At 45.2% G+C, this 23,012-nt stretch overlaps 1 protein-coding gene and 1 pseudogene across 1 annotated transcript; both read left to right on the top strand.

Moving 5' to 3' along the window:
- Nucleotides 1–1,947: 1,947 nt before the first annotated feature.
- LOC122706225 (myeloid-associated differentiation marker-like) lies at nucleotides 1,948–18,359 on the top strand. Its single transcript, XM_043921301.1, has 3 exons — nucleotides 1,948–3,108; nucleotides 6,949–6,956; nucleotides 18,308–18,359. The coding sequence occupies exon 1, from the start codon at nucleotides 2,095–2,097 to the stop codon at nucleotides 2,926–2,928; it is 834 nt and encodes a 277-aa protein (XP_043777236.1). The 5' UTR covers nucleotides 1,948–2,094; the 3' UTR covers nucleotides 2,929–3,108; nucleotides 6,949–6,956; nucleotides 18,308–18,359.
- LOC122706210 lies at nucleotides 17,198–18,376 on the top strand (annotated as a pseudogene).
- Nucleotides 18,377–23,012: the final 4,636 nt, after the last annotated feature.

The following is a 23,012-nucleotide window of genomic DNA, read 5'->3' as shown; positions in this document are numbered from 1 at the left end:
ACAAATTCAGGGACAGTCAGAGTGACACTCCAGCCTCTCTCACGGCCCACTGGGAGGCCCACAGGCTCCAGGGCTCCCCTGGCAATTGGGGATCAAGGAGCTCTGGGAGTCCAGGGCGGTTCTCAGGTTTGCTCTCTTTTCTCTTTCCAGCCTCAGCTTGTCCCAAGGTTTATTATCAGCAAAGGCGACAAGGCCCCTGATGGCAGGAAGCTGGCTGGGGCTCAGGGTGCTGGCCCTTCAGCCCTGGGGGCCTCTCAGCAAATAGTCCCTTGGAAACAGGGCAGCTGTCCCTGAGGAGGGGCGGGCTGGGAGGGGCCTCACTCCCCCCACACTGGACCCTGGAGGAGCCCCTGTGTGAGCAGGACTGCAGCCCTGGCTGGCGGGACTGCCTTGGGCAAGTGACCTGGGCAATTCCATGGTCTCCAGGGTCCCTGCCACTCTGGCCACATGTCCCTGTCACAGCCCTGAAACCCCTTCAGGCCCCTGTTCTCCTCTCTCAGTTCCAGTCCAGGCCCCTCCTCCATGGGGAAGGTTGGCTCCACGCCTGCATCTCTTCTGGGTCAGAAGACACCTACTGGGCTGCCTCAGGGCCACTGGGACCCTGGAATCCCCCCAGTCATCTCCACTCTGCTGCTCCCACCCCTGCCCCTGTCCCAGGTGCATCCTCAGGGCTATCACCTCCCAGGAGTCCTGCAGGTGCCTCCTGTTTCCACTCCTTCCCTTAAAAGGGGGGCCTATCATTTGTCCATCCCCATCCCCTCCCTGGGATGCCCTGAAAGGCTCCCCATCAGCATCAGACACAGCATCCTTGTTCATTTCCAATCCCTTCTTCCCAGCTTGGAAGTTGCTAACCAGTCTCCCAGGCCAGGAATATCCTCACATGTAGGACTGCTCCTAGATCTTTCCAGACTCCCAGCTGGATGACAGATTTGGAGCTTAAGAGCCAAACATTATGTCAATTTACTCTGTGATTCCTCCAACACACTTCACCTTGGAGTCATGCTGGCAGAGGGGATTCACAGCAGTCCATACTTACAATATCATCTTGTCCCCACAGCCTTGTTCTCACCCCATGGCTCCTCCCTGTCCACCCCTAAAGCTGCCCTCCTCCGGGTGGGGCTGTTTCCCCTCAGATGCTAGCTCCTTCTAGTGATGCTGCAGGGAGGAGAGGCTGGGACACATGTGTCTTCAGGTTGCTGTGGAAGGAGGCCATGGCCCTGAAGGGGTGTTCTGGGTTCCAGAGCCCCGAGCTTTGGTTCTGGGCTCCCACCCACAGGCCCTGCTGACATGTGGGCTGTATAGCCAAGTGCTAAAAGCCACAGCTTTGGCATTGTTATCTGAGTTCCCACTCCTATCCATGGAACTTCGTAGTAGACGTTTTGGTTCCCTGAGCCTTATTTTCTCTTTTGTCAAATGGTAAGCAGTACAATGTACAATTCCTGTTCTGAAAACTTGGGGGTCAGATCTTCTCCAGAATTCAGAATTTTTCTGCTTCAGACAGGTGTCATGGTGCATCTACTGTATATGACATCATACCACACTGGGGTCTGAAAGCACCTTGTGATCAAGCATAGTAGCATTTCTGCAACTGAACTTTTGAAGTTTAACACTAAGTGAAATAAATAAAGATCATAACTTGTCTCATGTTCATTCAGGTCAAATGTTCTTACCAAACAAAATTTTAAAACTCTTCTGGATATTTTACAGCTTTGAAGGTTAAGATTACAGATAAGGACCATCTTACCCTGTGTCTCTGACAGTAATGGCAAAAAGTTCAAAGAGATAAGTAATGTTCATGGTTTGATGCCAGACCCAACCCAGCTGTGAGCTGTGGGATAAGACAAGTCTTGTGACAAGGTCAAGGGTGATGGGTGGGGAGAACCATTCTGGAGCAGCTGTGCTGTTACCCAAGTGTCTGGGCCATTGGTTCCAACTCCACAGATTCTGAGCCTCAGCTGACACTGAACCCTGAACTTTTTCTACTTGTCTGACTCAATCCACCTCCTGAGCTCCTTCACGAAGACCACAGCCCTCCTGACGTCAGTGATCCGCGTGAACACGTGGTCATCCTCAGGCCTGAGCTCTGTGACCATCATGGGCTTCTTCTTCCGCCTGCTGCAGCTGCTCTCCACCTGTGTGGCCTTATCCCTGGTGGCCAGCGAGAACGCTTGGAATGCGGACCTAAGTAACTGGTCAATGTTCATCTGGTGCTTCTGCTTCACCGTGACCCTCCTCAGTCTCATAGTTGAATTATGTAAAATCCAGGAGAAACTTTCTTGGTCCTGGGACAACTTTATCATCGCCTACACCTGCTTCTCTGCCCTCGTCTGCCTCTCAGCCTCCATCATGTACCCCATCATCCATTTTCAGCTGTTGAGTTATGGCACCCAGCAGAACCATGCTATCGCTGCCACTGCGTTCTCCTGTATTGCTTCAGTGGCTTACGCCGTGGAAGCAGTCTGGACCTGTGTCAAGACGAGTGAGTCCTTCTGCTCCTTTATCGGCCTGCTCAAAAAGCTAGAGATCACTGTGGCCTGTGCCATCCTCGCCTTCATCAGCAACACCTTCCTGTACATGCACCACCCGGCCCTGGTGTGGTGTGTGGCTGTGTACTCCATCTGCTTCATCCTGCGGGTCATATCCATATTGTGGTACCGGTGTGACTGTCATGAGAGTCTGCCCTCCTCCAGTGCTGTGTTTGGGCAGACTGTGTTCTCCGTCCTCCTCTACATCTCTGCTGTTGTCCTCTGGCCTCTCTATCAGTTCAACGAGCAGTTTGGCGGGAATCCCCAGCGGTCTGGAGATGCAAGCTGCAATGCTGGGTATAGTGTGTGCCACTGGGACCAACAACTGGCTGTAGCCATCCTGACAGCCATCAACCTGCTGATTTACGTGGTTGACCTGGTGATCTCGGCCTCCCTGATCTGAGGCTCTGCCCAGAGGCTCCTGATTCCCTCTTCTCACCGGAGGTTTCTTTACCGAGCTCTTACATTCTCTGACGTCTTCTTTCTGGCTCCCTCTCTCCCTCCTCACATCCTTCCCCACTCATCTCGCTCTCTTTGCTGTTTCCTTCCCTCCTTCTGCTCTGTCTCCTTCCTGTTTTGTGTGGTTGCCCCCACCCTGTTTTGCTTTTTCCTCATTTTCTACTCTTTGTCCCTTTTTGGGTCATTCTTAGTTTTCTCGTCTCCTGTGTCCTGACCACCTCCCCCCATTTTCCTTCTTCTGATCTATCAGGACCTGAGACTCCTTCCTTCTCTGCTCACTGCCCGCTCCCACCTCTTAAGTTGCTGACTCCAAAGCACACAGCCCTCTGTGCAGCTGTTCACACCCTGGGCCTCCGGAGGTCCTCATTGCCAATGTGTGTCTGTTCCCCGACAGTGCCTTAGTTGGTATGTGTATGTGTGTTTGGTAGGGCGGAGGGGGTTGTAGCTAGGGATTGGGCCACCTTTCTCCCTGTGTAAGGTGGTATACAGTGTCCCTCCCCTTTAAGGTAAAAGAAAAACTCAGAAGTTCAATAATTTCCAGTGAGTTGCAAGCTTAAAGCAGAGACCTTGGATCCAGAGGCCCTACCTGATGCTCTGTCCTACCTGAGATTGTCTCCAGAATATTGTGGACTCACTAAATACCTGCTGCCTAGAGCTCATTTTAAAGCTAGTGTAGGGTAGATGACTTCCAGTCCAACTACTCTCCGGGGAATCAAAAACTGAACTGGCAAAGAGCTGCAGTTTCTTGAAGACAACACTCCAAAGTATTTCAGAGGTACAGAGATGCGACCCACCATCCCCAGTGCTAAAAACAACAGGTCCTGCCTCTGCAGGGAGAACATGGACACTGCCAGCCTTGAAGTTGATGTTACACTGGGTACAGTTTCTGTTCTTTTATTTATCACAAAGGTTAAAATTACTGTGTGGCCTTATTCTTAAGGGGGAAGTGCCTTTCAACCCTTTTTGGATTAGCAGGTGGGTTGGTTGAGTGGGTATCATTCCTTCAATAGTCCAAGTATTAATAATCGCTTTCCTTGACTGTGTTGCACACACAAGTTTCTGTGTGCCAGTTGCTTTCTACTGCTGTCTCTGCTTCTCTAGGGATCACATATAATGTGATTTATATGCGTGCTCGCTCAGTCACTTCAGATGTGTCTGACTCTTGGCTACCCCATGAACTGTAACCTGCCAGGCTCCTCTGTTTATGGGATTCTCCAGGCTAGAATAATGAAACAGGTTGCCATGACCTCCTCCAAGGGAACTTCCCAACCCAGGGATTAAACCCGCGTCTGTTATGTCTCCTGCATTGGCAGGTAGGTTCCTTACCACTAGTGCCACCTAAATGTATAAAAAATTTAAAAATTCCCTGGAGCTTCTGGTTCCCATCTGTCCCTGCTCTGAATCAAAGAGAGAAGCTTTCTGCATTCGCAATGTACTTTTAAAAACTTCAGTAGAAAGATAGAAAAACCCCACAAAATTAACATAATCTAATTGACTCAAATTTGTCTAGAGTTCAGAAGCAACTAAGCAGATTTCCATTCTCACCCAAACAACCCTCCCTGCAAGCCTGTCTGACTGTCTCCCAATTTCCACATTGGCCGGAACCTAGGAGCTTGGCCCAGCCATGGAAAAGTAGCCTATGGGTCCTACCCCATTACCCAATATCCTGCCCCCTGGCATTCAAAGGGCCCCTGTCAGAACCTGGATGCTTTTCCATAAAGATGTGTGCCTGTGTGCCTGCTCTGTGTGTGTTCCAGGCCATGGGTACACTGACACAAGCAGCCCTTTACAGTAACTGGTGGCTAAAGTCTCCTGTCTTGAGACACAGAGTCTCAGACCCCAGCATCCTAGAGTCACCAGAGCCAGAGGAGCCAGGCAAGCAGAGCTGTGGGCCAGGGGAGGGGAAGGACCCCCGCTGCTGCCCCTCACTCCTGTACTGGGAGGAAGCATGTGATCTTCATGCAGTGGAAGGTAGGGTGGTTGGGGAGGGCTCCCAGGAGGTGCTTTCCATGATAAGAAAATCATAAAAAGTGATGAAACTCAAATTTGAAGGCAAGACAAGAAAAATTTCAACATAAAAAATTTTCTCTGCCCTTTGGCCCTCCTCCTCCTCTAGTGTCCATTGTACATCTGCATTGTGCTAAACAGCCCTCCTCAAAAGAGGGTTTGGCCAAAAAAATCAATTTTTCTTCTACTGCCAGCCATGTAACTCCTTAGAAGATAACACTGCTTACCTACTCATGATTTGATTAATGTCACTACTTACTTTAATTTATTCTGCTAATTTTATAAGATTGTTATTTCTTGCACTAATGAATGTGTGATTTAGACTGTGGTTAAAAAATAATAATAATGATGATGACCAAATACTTGAAATGACTGACCTGATATATAGTCTATAAGATCTATATGATTGTAATAGCGTGACTCTGGCTATGGGAAGAAGCAAAGGAGGGAACCTTTTCCTGGAGCTGACAGACTAGTAAGACAGGTGGCCCAGACGATTAAGGCTACTGTTACCAGGACTAGGTGAGTAATTGCACACTGAGTGGTCAGTCAGCAAAATCCTCTCCTGACTTAGGAATGAGCATTTCTAGACTCCTGGAACAATTGGTCAAAAATGCTTTCCAAACCTTGCTGGAAATTAAGAGGGAATTGGAAGGGATTATGTAATAAAGAATGTTGCCCACCACCCAGTTCTACAAGCATTAAGTCATTAGTCACTGCAGTCACTGATCTACAATCCACCCTGAAAGGAATTCAGGGCAAAGATCATGATGTGGCCCTTTGTGCTCTGGGAAAACTGGCAGAACCAGCCCTCAGATACTAATGTATTTTTAGGAGAATATTTTATAAACATGGTACCTTGCATCTTCCCATACTTAGAAAAGCACTGAAACTATTAACTATGGTATCCGGTCCTTTTGAAAAGCAGTAACTTTGTCAAGATCTGAGCTTGATTGCATGTATCCCTTCACCAAAGTCACATACACACTGCTCTCAACCCATAACCACTTTGGAACAGTTTTCGCAGCTTTCTGAAATTGTCTCCCTGGTTATAATTCTTATGTTGGCTTGAATAAAAATTTCCATTTCTATCTTAACTGACTGTTAATCAATTTTTTTCATCGATATAAGCAAGTATGCATTTATCTCCATAAGTTCAGTTCAGGGAATCTCATAGTCTTATATTCTCCTGAATCAAATTGAACACAACCTTGGGACCTCACTTTCTAGGAGGCTGGAGATGCCTCTGTGCTTTAGTGAAAGACCTGTACAGGGTGGGCTCACATGAGGGGCTCACTGTCCAAGCCTGTGGTTCATGATGGCGGCTGCTGCATACCTCCTATTGGAGGGTTAAGAGTCATTTGTCACAATTCCAAGGCTGGTCCAGTCCCTTCACTGTGGAGCTCAAAATAGAGTAGAAAAGTCTTCTGCTTAGTCCAACCCTCTCGTCATAGAGATGGTGCAGCTGGACCCCAGGGAGGGACAGGACTTGTCCAGAGTCACCCTGTGTGTGGCAGAGTCAGAGACAGGACCCAGGTGTCCTGTCTCCAGACTGGCTGTCTGTCCATGGCTCACGCTCCTTGTGACATGTGTAGCAGCAGCATCCTCCAGGCTGGGATTCTGCCCTGTCCACCCTAGTTTTGCACAAACCTGCCCCGTCCCCCTGAGGAGGGCACTCACTGCTGCTGAGTCCATTTCCTCATCTGCTAGATGGGGGAGGGGTGCCAGAGACCCCTGGTGCCTCCCAGCCCCCCTCTTCCCGGGGCCCCTGGACTTGCCAGTCCTGGAGACTCAGACGTGGAGCTGGAAGCCGGCTCCTCCCTGCTGTCCACCCTTTCTGCTTGTTCCCTCTTGGTGCTGGGTCCTGTTTATTGGTCACATCCTTCCTGATCACACAGACCCTCCTTCCCCACGACCTCTGCTTGGTGGGGAACATCTTTCTCTCTCATAACCTGAGTTTCCTCAGTCACTTGCTAGTGGTCCAACTCTCCAGTGACTCTTGTCAAAAACACAATCTGCTTCCAGGTGCCCCTACAGTTTGAGGTGTCTCAGACTACCTTGTTCCTGCATTCTTGACTTTCCACTTCTTTTGAGTCCAGTTCAGCAGCCATTTGTAGGAAGCCACTTCTTTCTGGGCTTCCCTAACGGTTCACTGGTAAAGAATCCGTCTGCCAATGCAAAAGACACGGTGGTTCGATCCCTGATCCTGGAAGATCACACATGCCTTGAAGCAACTAAGCCTGTGCACCACAACTACTGACCCTGTGCTCTAGAGCCCAGGAGTCAAAACTACTGAAGTCTGAGTTCCTGACAGCTGGTGCTCTGGAATAGAAGTCATCACAAGGGAGAAGCCCAAGCATGGCAACTCGAGAAAAGCCTCCCAGCAACGAAGACACAGCACAGCCATAAATAAATAAATAAATAAAATTATTTTTTAAAAAATCACCTGACTTACTCCTCCGAGGCCAGCTTCCTACTCTAAGCCCCATGAGTCCACTCATGTCCTAGGATGGGGTCTAAGAGGTCTACTAAAGCCTAGTAAATGAATGCAAGATTTCCAATGTATGTACATTTGTATTTCTGGGATAGTCATATTCTCAAAGAGATTTATGTGCAGAGAAGGTAAGAGTTCCCAAGGGACTTTCATAACTTCTAAAGAAGTAGGAGCTCCTAAAATTGCTGAACCAAACAGAGTAAGTGAGGGAGTATGGATTTGAGAATCTCTCTGGGTTGTCTGTCTGGAGCACTGACCTCCCTTGGCCTCAGGAGAAGCATGTTCAGAAACCTTTGGTAGCTTTTCTGAGCACTTAATGTCCCCAGATCATCTCCTTCCCAAACTACATCATCAGAGTATCCCTGGGTAGAGGGACCACTTTAGAACTTTAGTTCAGTTCTCTACCTTGTACCCCAACCCTGGGCTCATCCATCATTTCCCAGAGAGAGCTTTGTACAGTGCTCCTCAGAGTGTGGTTTGTGGATTAGTGCTGATTGCAAATTGTTCCTTGTCCACAATGAGATGAAGTACAGAGAGTGAGAGGGAGCATTTTAAAACTTTTAGAGCAACTTGACATTGTACAAAGACCCAGGAGTATGACCAGAGTCAGCAAATTGGAGTTTAACTTTACTGTATCAGTGGCAGGACAGTCATGACCCAGATGAAGGAGGCTGGGCCAGTGAATCAATGCTCTGCTTCCTTCATCAAGAATGTCTTGCCAAAAACAAAGTTAGTAAAACTGAACAGTGGGCTTAGTGAAGATAGAAAAAGTGTGAATTACACAAAAACTAATACGTTAGATTATTGTCTTTTATTTTGTGATAATATGGGAGCTAACTGCCAACCACTATTGCTTCATACAGGGCTTCCGTGATAGCTCAGTTGGTAAAGAATTCACCTGCAGTGCAGGAGACTTGAGTTCAATCCCTGGGTTGGGAAGATCCTCTGGAGAAGGGAAAGGCTATCCACTCCAGTATTCTGGCCTAAAGAATTCTATGGATTGTATAGTCCATGGAGTCACAAAAAGTCAGACATGACAGAGCACCTTTCACTTTCACACTTTCATTGTTTTATACAAAGTAAAAGTGTAATTGAGGGGAAGCTCCTACAAAAGTAGTCAAACTATGGAACAAACTCCTGCAGTTTCTGCAAGATAATTTTATTCCAACTTTTTAAACATGCCAACTGGACAATTAGATTAACTTATATATCCTATAACTTCAGGACTTTAATGATTTATAACTTGCATTCCAATAAAAAAAAGTTACTATGCTTCTTATTAGATTTTTTTCATGTTGTATCATTTTTATTAAATTCACCTTTCTATGAACATATGTCAGATTAATCTTTCTTAAACTTATTTATTTTTAAAACAGTTACAAGATGTTAGTTTGTTTATTTATTATGTTTTTATTTGGCCCCTCCACACAGTATGTGAAGTGAAAGTGAAAGTCGCTTAGTCGTGTCCGACTCTGTGACTCCATGGACTATACAGTCCCTGGAGTTCTCCAGGTCAGAATACTGGAGTGGGAAGACTTTCCATTCTCCAGTGGGAAGACTTTCCCTTCTCCAGGGGATCTTCTCAACCCAGGGATCGAACCCAGGTCTCTGGCATTGAAGGTGGATTCTTTACCAGTTGAGCAACAAGTATGTGGAATCTTAATTCCCCAACCAGGGGTGGAACCTGTGCCCCCTGCATTGGAAGCGCAGAGTCTTAACCATTGGACCACCAGGGAGTCCTGTGAAACTTTATTTTAAAAATTAAATCAAGCAAGGATCTAATTCAGATATGAAGGAGAATTCAAAAGCTTTACAGACAAGCAAAAGCTGAGAGAATTCAGCACCATCAAACCAGCTCTTCAACAAATGCTAAAAGATCTCTAGACAGGAAACACAGAAATGTTGTATAAAGGCAAACCCAAAACAACAAAGTAAATGGCAATGGGACCATACCTATCAATAATTACCTTAAATATAAGTGGATTGAATGCCCCAACCAAAAGACAAAGACTGGCTGAATGGATACAAAAACAAGACCCCTATATATGCTGTCTACAAGAGACCCACCTCAAAACAAGGGACACATACAGACTGAAAGTGAAGGGCTGGAAAAAAATATTTCACACAAACGGAGACCAAAAGAAAGCAGGAGTAGCAATACTCATATCAGATAAAAGAGACATTAAAATAAAGGCTGTGAAAAGAGACAAAGAAGGACACTACATAATAATCAAAGGATCAATCCAAGAAGAAGATATAACAATTATAAATATATATGCATCCACCATAGGAGCACTGCAATATGTAAGGCAAATGCTAACAAGTATGAAAGGGGAAATTAACAATAACACAATAATAGTGGGAGACTTTAATACCCCACTCACAACTATGGATAGATTAACTAAACAGAAAATTAACAAGGAAACACACACTTTAAATGACACAATGGACCAGTTAGACCTAATTGATATCTATTGGACATTTCACCCCAAAACAATCAATTTCACCTTTTTCTCAAGTGCACATGGAAACTTCTCCAGAATAGATCACATCCTGGGCCATAAATCTAGCCTTGGGAAATTCAAAAAAATTGATATTATTCCAGTCATCTTTTCTGACCACAGTGCAGTAAGATTAGATACCAATTACAGGGGGAAAAAATCTATTAAAAATTCAAACATATGGAGGCTAAATAACATGCTTCTGAATAACCAACAAATCATAGAAGAAATAAAAAAAGAAATCAAAATATGCATAGAAACTAATGAAAATGAAAACACAACAACCCAAGCCCAAAACTTATGGGACACTGTAAAAGCAGTGCTAAGGGGAAGGTTCATAGCATTACAGGCTTACCTCAAGAAACAAGAAAAAAGTCAAATAAATAACCTAACTCTACACCTAAAGCAACTAGAGAAGGAAGAAATGAAGAACCTCAGGGTTAGTAGAAGGAAAGAAATCTTAAAAATTAGGGCAGAAATAAATGCAAAAGAAACTAAAGAGAACATAGCAAAAATCAACAAAGCTAAAAGCTGCTTTTTTTGAAAAAATAAACAAAATTGACAAACCGTTAGCAAGACTCATTAAGAAACAAAGGGAGAAGAACCAAATTAACAAAATTAGAAATGAAAATGGAGAGATCACAACAGATAACTCTGAAATACAAAGGATCATAAGAGACTACTACCAGCAGCTCTATGCCAATAAAATGGACAACTTGGAAGAAATGGACAAATTCTTAGAAAAGTATAACTTTCCAAAACTGAACCAGGAAGAAATAGAAGATCTTAACAGACCCATCACAAGCAAGGAAATCGAAACTGTAATCAGAAATCTTCCATCAAACAAAAGCCCAGGACCAGATGGCTTCACAGCTGAATTCTACCAAAATTTTAGAGAAGAGCTAACACCTATCTTACTCAAACTCTTCCAGAAAATTGCAGAAGAAGGTAAACTTCCAAACTCATTCTATGAGGCCACCATCACCCTAATTCCAAAACCAGACAAAGATGCCACACAAAAAAGAAAACTACAGGCCAATATCACTGATGAACATAGATGCAAAAATCCTTAACAAAATTCTAGCAAACAGAATCCAACAACATATTAAAAAAATCATACATCATGACCGAGTGGGCTTTATCCCAGGAATGCAAGGATTCTTTAATATCCACAAATCAATCAGTGTAATATACCACATTAACAAATTGAAAGATAAAAACCATATGATTATCTCAATAGATGCAGAGAAAGCCTTTGACAAAATTCAACACTCACTTATGATTAAAACTCTCCAGAAAGCAGGCATAGAAGGAACATACCTCAACATAATAAAAGCTATGTATGACAAACCCACAGCAAGCATTACCCTCAATGGTGAAAAATTGAAAGCATTTCCCCTAAAATCAAAAGACAGCCTTCAGAATGGGAGAAAATAATAGCAAACAAAGCAACAGACAAAGGATTAATCTCAAAAATATACAAGCAACTCCTGCAGCTCAATTCCAGAAGAATAAATGACCCAATCAAAAAATAGGCCAAAGAACTAAACATATATTTCTCCAAAGAAGACATACAGAAGGCTAACAAACACATGAAAAGATGCTCAACATCACTCATTATCAGAGAAATGCAAATCAAAACCACAACGAGGTACCATTACATGCCAGTCAGGATGGCTGCTATCCAAAAGTCTTCAAGCAATAAATGCTGGAGAGGGTGTGGAGAAAAGGGAACCCTCTTACACTGTTGGTGGGAATGCAAACTAGTACAGCCGCTGTGGAGAACAGTGTGGAGATTCCTTAAAAAACTGGAAATAGAACTGCCATACGACCCAGAAATCCCACTCCTGGGCATACACACCGAGGAAATCAGATCTGAAAGAGACATGTGCACCCCAATGTTTATCGCAGCACTGTTTATAATAGCCAGGACATGGAAGCAACCTAGATGCCCGTCAGCAGATGAATGGATAAGAAAACTGTGGTACATATACACAATGGAATATTACTCAGCCATTAAGAAGAATTCACTTGAATCAGTTCTAATGAGATGGATGAAACTGGAGCCCATGATACAGAGTGAAGTAAGCCAGAAAGATAAAGACCAATACAGTATACTAACACATATATATGGAATTTAGAAAGATGGTAATGATAACCCTATATGCAAAACAGAAAAAGAGACACAGATGTACAGAACAGACTTTTAGACTCTGTGGGAGAAGGCGAGGGTGGGATGTTCTAAGAGAACAGCATCGAAACATGTATATTATCTAGGGTGAAACAGATCACCAGCCCAGGTTGGATGCATGAGACAAGTGCTCGGGGCTGGAAGACCCAGAGGGATGGGGTGGGGAGGGAGGCAGGAGGGGGGATCGGGATGGGGAACACCTGTAAATCCTTGGCTGATTCATGTCAATGTACGGCAAAAACCACTACAATATTGTAAAGTAGTTAGCCTCCAACTAATAAAAATAAATGAAAAAAAAAAAAAAACATTTGTCAGGTTCTCATAACCATTGTTTAAAAAAATAATAATAAAATAAAAATTAAATCATTACCCTTCTCAAAAATCTCAGACATTTTTTGAAAGAACAGTTAAGAACCTCTACAACTTGGCCCTGACTTGTGTTCCTTGCCTTATTGCTCATTGTTTTTTTTTTTTTAAATGATAATTGTATATATTTAAGGTGTGAAATGATATCTCATTGAGGTTATAATTTGCATTTCTCTCACTATTAATGAGTCTGAGTACTTTTTCATGTGTTTACCCACCACTCACATGGACATCCCTGGTAGTTCAAATGGTAAGGCATTTGCCTGCAATGCAGGAGTCCTGGGTTCGATCTCTGGGTTGGAAAGATCCCCTGGAGGAGGGAATGGCTACAGACTCCAGTATTCTTGCCTGGAGACCCCATGGACACCAGATAGTGAAACTTAGGCACAGTGTTAAGTGGTAGGGCCAGAACTTGAACTCATGACTATTTGATTATAAAATTCACGGCTTCCTGGTTGTTCCATGCACTCTGCCCAGAGAGATGAATTTCTCAGACCAGACTCTGACATTTAACATAAGAAAGAGAAGCCACAGAACTTGTCACTCAGTCTGGGGCTTGTCCTTCAGGATTTGTGTGTAAAGAATCCCATGAACGAATTCCATGGAGCCTGGTGGGCTACAGTCCATGGAGTTGCATAGAGTCGGACACAGTTGAGCAACTAACACCATTCCCATTTCTGTCCTTGCAAAATATTTTGGCCTATTTTTTGCCATCAAACTGTGCCATATGAATTAAATGGTCTATTTCTTATATTAACTTTCACTTTTCCAATATACCACAACTATTGATTAGCATAATTTATACACTTTTCCAAAAGAGCACGAGTACTGATTAGGTGAATTTACTGCGTCTAAATCATTTATCTCTTATATGAATTTCATTTTTGTAAAATAGTAGCCATTCTCGTAGACTCATAATGCCTTGAAGCAAGACTTAGAGGGTAAAATACCAAATTAAAAATTTTAAATTAGAGTTCCATGGTACCTAAAGAAATTATTAAAAATTATCACATTTAAATCAGTAAGATAACTAAAACATCTTAGGAAGTTTAGTCAATATTTAACTGGGTTGTCTATTATTAAGTTGTATAACTTCTTTATACATTCTAGCTATTAGAGATGAAAAATATAATCTTTTTCATAGTTTTAACAAATTTCCAGAAAAGCTTGCTGACCTTCTGCCCTAAAGAAGGGTGATCACATGGATCCCAGGACCCCTTGTCATATCCTGTGACCCCAGTGTCTGAGGCTCACAGGAGAGGGTACACTGATCACCACAGAGAAGGGTGGTCAATCCAAATGCCCACAGGAGCCAGGAGGGAAGGAAATAAGTAAAGGAGATGGAGAGGACTAGGGTCCCTGGAGAGGACCAGCTGCACCTGTCGGGGGTGGTGGAAAAGCAAGATGCTGTGTAATGATACGGTCTCAAGTTTGTAAAATCGAAAATATTTATAGGTGTGCCCTACACACATGTACATATGTGAAATGTGTTGAAGGCTGTACATGAGATTGAGGACATGGATGCTCCCTGGATGGAGGGGTCGACTCTCCTGTGAGCAGACAGGAAGCCTGGCCATACAAAAAAGAAGAAACCGGGCACATGTGAGATGATCATAATCCTACTTTGACAATTATGCATGAGGAGAAGAAAAATATAGAAAACCAAGCAAAGATGAGAATCAAAAAGAATAGAGAGTAAAGGGCATAGCATCTGATCTTATGAGCTAGAAAAGCTAAAAGAGCTAGAAATCTGGATTTTCATGTGAGATGAAAACACTGTGCATCTACCAAACACTTCAGAAAGAAATAAAGCTGATTCTACACATCTCTTCCTGAAAACACTGCGAAGGAAAACCAAACATATAGGCAGATCACATCCAGGACGTACAAGTTTGCAGCCCCTGTTCTGGAGCAAATCAAGCTTGCATGTGCTTATGTCCAAAGTGGAGCCAGGGACTTCTGGGTTCTCTTTCAGGGGGAGGGGAACAGGTAGACTGTATGGATCCAGGGTCCCAGGTGCCAGGCCCTCTGAAGAGCCCTTCACATAGTTTCATTCATTTAATTGACCTATAGTAGGTATTAAGCCCATTGTACACACGTGAAAACGGAGGCTCTGTAAAGTCACTTGCCAGTTTCCTCCACACCCCACAGACTCCTTGTCACTCTGAGTGTCCACCTCCCCTCCACCTTCTCTGTCCTTTCGGCACCTCCTCCTCCTTCCTCTGTCCTGGCCATGACCTTCCTGGCTCTCTGTCTTCCAGTCCACACGTCTGGCTGCTGGGCAGGTGGGGTTCAGCCACATCCAGGCTGGGCTCTGATGGGGGCGCCATGCCACACTCACAGATTAAAATGGAGGAGGGGCTGCTGGGAGACTCAGGCAAAGCTGCTGATTTACAGGTGGGGGAACTGAGGCCAGAGAGGGCACAGGCCTTATCCAGGGTCACACAGCAGGAACTCCCATGCCTCTCCTCCAAACTCCCTCTGTGCCATTAAATGAATCTAAATGTTCCCCATCAGCATCAGACACAGCATCCTTATTCACTTCTAATCCCTTCTCCCCAGCTTTAAAGCTGCTAACCAGTCTCCCAGGCCAGGAAAATCCTCACTTAGGTAGGACTACTCCTAGATCTTTCCATACTCCACCTGGATGGCAGCTTTGGAGATTAGAAGCCAAACATTATGCTAATTTATTATTTTTTTATTTTTTTTAATTATGAAAATATGATAACACATTTACAGGAGACTTGCAAAATATAACACAAAGTTACATATGTATATGTAATATAGGTATGTATGTAATATCCAGTATATATTACAATTACTTTTTAAGTAGATAAATTACAATTTTTAGTTAGAGTTTTAATAGCAAACTCCCAAAAATTAATAGAATGAAAATGCGGAAAAGTATTGTAGACCTGAAAAGCGCTATGAACCATCCAACATAATTAAGATTTATACAGTTTTCACACAACAGCAGGATACAAATTCTACTCAAGTTCCCATAGACCATAAACCGGGAGACACTGAACATATCCAGGGACATAAAACAAGTGCAAAAATTTCGTGCTCTAAAGGTGTTCTGTGGTTCCTCCAGGACACTCCTCCTTGGAGTCATGCTGGGTGGGGGTCTCCCTTCCCTAATGCGTAAGAGTCACATGTTAAGGCAAAACTGGGTGGAGGGGATTTACAACAGTTGCTACTTCCCACATCATCTTGTCCCCATGGCCTTGATCTCATCCCATGGCTCCTCCCTGTTCACCCCTGAAGCTGCCCTCTTCCAGGTGGGGCTGTGTCCCCTCAGATAGCAGCTCCTTCTACTGATGCTGCAGGGAGGACAGTCCAGGACCCTGTGTCTTAGGTTGCTGTGGAAGGAAGCCGTGGCACTGAAGGCACGTCCTGGGTCCCAGAGCCCTGAGATTTGGTCCTGGGCTCCCACCCCCAGGCCTTGCTGACACGTGGGCTGTAGAGTGAAGTGTTCATACACACAGCTTGGCGTTTTTATCTGGGTTCCCACTTCCTAGCCTTTCAACCTTAAGGATGGCACTTAAGCTCCCTGTTGAGGCAGTCTAAGTGCAGGTTGGAGAAGAATTTCTGGACACAGCATTCCAGAAGGAAGTGAGTTTATTAAAAAGAAAGAGCAGAGATAACAAATTGGGCGCTGCAAGCACAGCAGGCCGACCTGACAGACCAGGGAAAGTCGACAGTTTTCGACAGTAGCCAATTTTTATAGCCTAAAGACAAAGAAAATTCCTGCTGGAAAGTTGGTGTTAGGTGACTGGTTAGGGCGCTATAAGGTGACTACCAGGATGAGTTTTTTGCCTCATTTGGGGTCAGAAAGCCTGCTGGTGATGATCTGGGGGTCTTTTGGCCATGGTGACAAAGGAACTCAGTCAGCTTCTGAGGTGACCTGGGTTCTCGGCTCCGCTTCTACAGCCTTGGTACAAGATCTTGCACCTGTGGCGTGGGGCAGGACTTAACATCCCCCAGCCTTCATTTTCTCATCTGCAAAATGGGTTAGCAGCATAGTCCACAGTCTGTTTTTTGAAACTCTTGGGGTCAGATATGGGCCAGAACTCAGAATTTTCCAGCTTCAGACTGGATATACGGTGCATCTACTCCATATGACATAACATCCCACTGGGATCTGAAAGCACCTTGTAAACAAACTTATTAGTATATCCTCAACTGAACTTTTAAACATTCACACTAAGTAAAATGTCTGTTCAGGTCAAATTTTGTTACCAAATAATTTTTTAAAATTTTGCTTTCAATTTGGAGAGACTTGAAGGGTTGGGATTGCAGATAACAACCATCCTACCCTGTGTCTCTGTAGATAATGACACATAGAGCAATCCAAAATGTTCATAGTTTGAGGCCAGACTCAACCCAGCTGTGAGTTTTGGGATAAGACAAGTCTCCTGACAAGGCCAAGGCTGATGGGTGGGGACAACCATCCTGGAGCAGCTGTGCTGTTTCACGAGTGTCTGAGTCATTGATTCTGACTCCACAGATCCTGAGCCTCAGCCATCACAGGGCCCTGAGCCTTTTCCAGGCATCTGACTTAATCCACCTCCAGAGCTGGATCTTTCTTTGGTGGGTTTTCAGTGACCACTGCCGTAGCAGTGACTGTGATCTGCTTGATCGTCACAGCGCCATGTCCACCAGGTGGACATCCCCAGACCTGGATGGCTGGGTCCAAGTGTGCTGCTTCCTCCACCTGCCACAACTCTTCTCCACCCATGTGGCCTTATTGCTGGTGGTCAACATGGGCGTTGAGAACAGGGACATAGGTAACTGGTCCATGTTCAGTTGATGCTTCTGTTTCACTGTGACCCTTATTATCTCCATTGTAGAGTTATGTAGGCTCCCATCCAGCTTTCCTTTCTTCTGGTACAACCTCCCCGTCACCTACACCTGCTATGCTGCCCTCATCTGCCTCTTGGCCTCCATCATCTACTCCATTTCACTCATCCAGTTCCTGCCTAAGGTCTTTACTGGGACCAGGCCATCACATGGCCAGGACATCACCAAGCCAGGACAAGCTACTCGTGTGCCTTTTATGCCATGGATGTAGCCTTCACGTAGAACAGGTACAAGCTGGGTGATATCACCTGCTATGTGCACACCATGCCAGGCCTGCTGAAGGTGCTGGAGACCTTCATGGCCTGTGTCATCTTCATCTTCTTTAGCAACACCTCCCTGTACCTGCACCAGCCGGCCCTGGAGAGGTGTGTGGCCATGTACTCCATCTGCTTCATCCTGGGAGCCGTGGCCCTCCTGCTGAAGCTGGCCGAATGGGAATATTGGTTGCCCATCCTGTACCCCATTTTCCAGCTTGTACTCACCCTGTTTTACATCCTCCTCTACTTTAGTGCTCTGACCTTCTGGCAGCTTTACCAGTTCAACGAGGAGTTAGGGGGCTAGCCCCAGCAGTCCAGCATTGTGAACTGCAGCAATGAGCTCACCTACACCATTGCACCTTGGACTGGGGCCTGGCTGTGGCCATCCTGACATTCATCAACCTTTTGGTTTATGTGGCTGAACTGGTGTACTGGGCCAACCAGGTTTCTGTAGGGTCTGAGGATGTCTCCAGTGCCCCAGACTCTGTTTGGTCCCATCCGGGGTCTTTACAGAGCTCTGTTGTCTCCTGATGTCATCTTCATGACTCCTCGCCCACCTCACATCCTACCCCATTCATCTCACTCTCTTTTCTGTTTCCTTCCCTCTTTCTGCTCTATCTTCTTCCTGTTTGTGTGGTTGCCAGTATCCTGTTTTGCATCTTTCTCTTGCTGCTCTCATCTTTTCTACATTTTCTGCTTTTTGCTTTTTTTCTGATCATTGTTGGATTTCTTATCTCCTGTGTCCTGATCACCTCTCCACATTTTCCTTCTTCTGACCCATCAGGACCTGAGACTCCTTCCTTCTCTGCCCACTGCCCCCTCCTGCCTCCTAAAGTGCTGGCTCTATAGCACATAGCCCTCTGTGCAGCTGTTCATACCCTGGGCCTCTGGAGGGACCTCATTGACAAAGCATGTCTATCCCCTGGTATATGTGTGATGGGTTTTGGGGTGGGGGTGGGTAGCTAGGCATTGGGCCCTCTTTTTCCCAGGGGACGGAGTATACACTGTGCCTCCTCATTAAGTTAAAAAAAAATCTCTGGAGGTCAGTAATTTCCAGTGGTTGGGAGTCTTGAAGCAGAGACCCTGGTTCCTAGGCCCCAGCTGGTGTTCAACCCTGCCTGACATTGGCTCCAAAAATTTTCCAAGCTTACTGAAAAACCACTGCCTGCAGAGGCCGTCTTAAAGGAAGCAAAGGTTGAACACCTCCCCATCCAAGCTACTCTCTGGGGAATCAAAGTAGGAGCTGGTAAAGAATCCCAGAGTCTTGAAGACTTCTGTCTGCAGTGTTGGTGAGGGTCAGTGATGTGTCCCTCCTGTCTCAGGGATCAAAACAGCAGGTCCTGCCTCTGCAGGGAGAAGATCATGGCCATTGCAGCCTTAAAGGTGATGTTAGCCTGCCTGGGATTTTTTCTTTTCTTTTTCTGGTCATGAGGACAAAAATGACTGAATGGACTTGTACTTAAAGGTGAAGTTTCTTTTCTATTTATCTGGGGAAGGTGGGTTGACTGAGTGGGGATTTCAGCTGCTGTAGTCAAATGAATTGCAGTACTTGAGTGCGTGGTGCACACACACATGTGTTTTTGCATGTCAGTGGCTTTTTGCCATTGCTTTCTGCTTCTCTGAGACTCAGGCATAAATCAACCTATACAAATGTAGAAAAAAATATGTATGGTTCTTTTAATTACCTAGAGTTTCTGATCCCCATCAGTCCCTACTGTCAACCATAGAGAGAAATCTTGTCCTTTCTTTCACATCCACAATGTTCTTTTTTTAATATAAAGATAAAACGAAAATGAAACCAACAAAGTCCACAGGTCCTAACTGCCCAAATTTGACTAGAAGTCAGAAGCAGCCTAGGTCTTAACGGGGCCCTGCCAGCCCCTGGACGCCTCTCTTTAAAGGTGTGTGCCTTATGCATACCGACTGTGTGTGGTTGTCTATGTGTGTGTCAATGGGCAGGCATGCATTAAGACCAGCAGCCCTTTAATAACTGGTTGCTGTGAAGTCACCCCAAGCCTTCTTCCTCTCTTACTCTAAGATACAAAGCCTCAGAGCCCAGCATCCTTTATGTCACCAGGGCCAGAGGGGCCAGGCAAGCAGAGCTGTGGGGGAGGGGCAGGGGAAGGACCACCCCCCATCCCCCGCTGCCACTCACTCCTGTACTGGGAGGAAGCCATTTGATCTTCACCCAATGGCAGGTGGGGTGAATGGGAAGGGCTCCCAGGAGGTGGGGAAATCTTAAGAAGGACTGAAAAAGTTCATAATATAAGACAAACCAAGAAAAATTTCAACATAAAATTTTCTTTGCCCATTTGAGCCTCCTCCCTTCCCTTTAGTGAGCATTATGCATCTGCAGTATGTGTTAACCAACCTCTCTGGGGGCAGAAATACCTGCTCAGCCATAAAGATGAACTTTCCTTCTTTTGGCCCCAGGCATGTAACTCCTCAGAAGATTAACATAATTTATGACCTTATTAATGTCATAGTTGTATTATTTGTATTCTTCCTATTTTACAAGATTATTGCTTCTTGCACTAACAAATGTGTGATTGAGCCTCTGGTCAAAAATAATGTTGACCTGAAATGATTGACATAATTGTATACTCTGTAAGATCCATGATAGTAATAGTGTGACTCTAGATATGGGAAGAAGCAATAGGAAGGAACCATTTCCTGGAGCTTATAGTCTAGTAAGACAGGTGGCCCAGAGGATTAACGCTACTGTTACCAGGACTGGGTGAGTAATGGCACCTTAAGTGACCAGGAATAGACATTCCTAGTGACCTGTGACAAACTGGCCACAAAATGCCTCCCAAACTCTGGCCAAAATTAAGACCAAAAAGAAGACTGTGAAATAAAAAATGCCGCCCACCACCCCATTCTACAAGAATCAAGTAATTAACCACCACAGTCACTGACCTACAATATACCCTGGAAGGAATTTAGGCTGAACATCAGGATGAGACACTGTGATCTATAAAACTGGACCTCAGATAGCAAGAGTTTTTCAAGAGAAATTTTTAAGTGAGATCTTGAGTGGGACCTTGATGGATCTTTCCATACCTAGAAAAGCACTAAAACTGTTAAGTAAGGGGGCTATTCCTCATGAAGAGCAGTAACATTCTACCAAAGCTATGTGCTTGGTTGCATGTACCCCTTCCCTGAAATGACATACATACTGGCCTCCTCTCTTACCTCTTCACTGCAGTTCTTACAACTTCCAAAAAGATTGTCTCTCAGGTCATACTCCTCATTGTTGTTGTTTACTTGCTCAGTCATGTCTGACTTTCTTGACCCCATGAACTGCGGCCCACCAAGTTCCTCTGTTCATGGGATTTTCCAGGCAAGAATACTGGAGTGGGTTGCCATTTCCTTCTCTAGTGGATCTTCCCGACCCCGGGATCAAACCTGCGCCTTCCGCATTGGCAGGTGGATTCTTTAAGACTGAACTCAAAAAATTCTGCTTCTTTCTTAGATTGACTAATGATTCATTTTTCATCAAGAAAAGCAAACATGCATAGACCTCCCCAGACTTCCCTGATGGCTTAGTGGAATCCCAGAGTAAGAGAGAGAGAGGCAGATATGGGGTCCACATCTGGTTTCACTGTCACATGTGGTCCTGCCTAAAGTCCACTGGCCTCACCATTGTGGTCTGGTCCCCTTAGGGATGAACCGTGAGGAGTATGGAGAGCAGATCCAAAAAATCTAGTTTCTAGTTCTACCACCATATAACAGATGAGTCTTGTCCCTGATCTGAGTCTCAGTTTCCCATTGATAAAATGAGCAGTTTGGGCTAAAATCATAGTTTTTGAGCTGTGTTCCCTGGAGCCCTTGATTGCCGGTGAGGTGAGCAGAGTTGAAAATAGGGTGTTAGCCTCACCCTTCACTTTCTCTAACCAGAGCAGCCTGGCGAGAATCAAGTTCCCACTCAAGATCTCACTTGAAAATAAGATTGGAAAGATTGGAAACAACTCGCATAGTCATGTTTAGGATGCTGGTTAATAAACCAAGGTGTAGACAGAATACAGAATACTATACAGCTGGGAAAAACGAGAATGCTTTCAAAATAATGATAAAGAAAAAGTTCCAGTATACCCTAAGTAAAAATAGTAAGATACAGAAAAATATGTTATATCCTTTTTTTAAAGTAAAGAGAGTGGGAGAAATAAAAAATAAATCTGTATGTACTTGATCTGTATCATGAAGCACTGGAAGGGCTCCCATGAGTGCAATGGAGCAGTCACTACCTGCCACTGATGAGAGAGGGTAGCTGAGGGGAGAGTGCATGGAGCCACACGTGGAAGTGAGGTTTCTCAATATGTGGCTTTTTAGAGCATTTTGATTTTGAAACATGTAAGTATATTACCTTTAAGAAAACAAAATTTAAGTTTGAAAAATATATGAAGTGAAGAAGGAAGGTCAGAAGAGGGATGGTTGGCAACTGGTCTCCATGTTCCCTGCAGGCTTGATGGACAGGCTGGTGGAGGAGCTGAGAGATGCCTGCATGGGCCTGTCTCCAAAGGCAGAGGGGAGGGAGGTACCTTGGGTCCAGGGGTCTGGGGAGGGGGAGCTGTGACCCTGAAGCCCACCTGTAGGATCCCCAGAGCCTCCCCCAGCCCTTTAGAGCTGATGGAGAAGCCCTCTGGTGCCCAAGCCTCAGGCCCTTCTCTTGCTCTCTGCTGCCTGGCCTGGGGTCCCTGCCTCCCAGGACAGCGGCCCTACCCTTGCTCCTCTGGCCTCCTCCACGCAGGGTGTTTCCAGATGATGCTCCCCCAGACTGTGTTCCAAGCTGCATCCAGAACAGATCAGGGCACAGATGTTCCCATTCTCTGGCTTTTCTTGGAAAATCATGGTGATGACTTCCTCAGTTCAACTTTGAGTGGAGAGAAGAGGGACCCTTGTCTCCTGCAGCCTCAGGCACCTGCCTGTCCACCCTTGTTGGGGTAGCAGTGATGGCTGCCAATGCATGCAACCCTTGTCTGTGAGGCTGGCTCCTCTCAAATGTCCCTGTAGAGAGGCTGGTGGGTGGAAATAGAATAGCTATGCTCCATTAGCCCCTGCCTTGGAGAAGGAAATGGCAACCCACTCCAGTATTCTTGCCTGGAGAATCCCATGGACAGAGGAGCCTGGCAAACTACAGTCCATGGGGGTTGCAAAGAGTCAGACACAACTGAGCACACACACACACACACACACACACACACACACACACACAGCCCTTGCCTAGAATCTCAACATTCTCTGGCGTTTTCTGACTGGCTTTCCAACAGGAAGTGGTCTGGCTGTTGCAGGACCTCTGGTTGGGGCACTGAAGTCAGAGCATGACACCAGGAACCAGGAGATGATTCC

Source organism: Cervus elaphus, chromosome 13, assembly GCF_910594005.1.
Source record: "Cervus elaphus chromosome 13, mCerEla1.1, whole genome shotgun sequence".
NCBI lineage: Eukaryota > Metazoa > Chordata > Mammalia > Artiodactyla > Cervidae > Cervus > Cervus elaphus.
The sequence above is the reverse complement of the archived record's forward strand: the minus strand, read 5'-3'. Positions and strand labels throughout refer to the sequence as shown.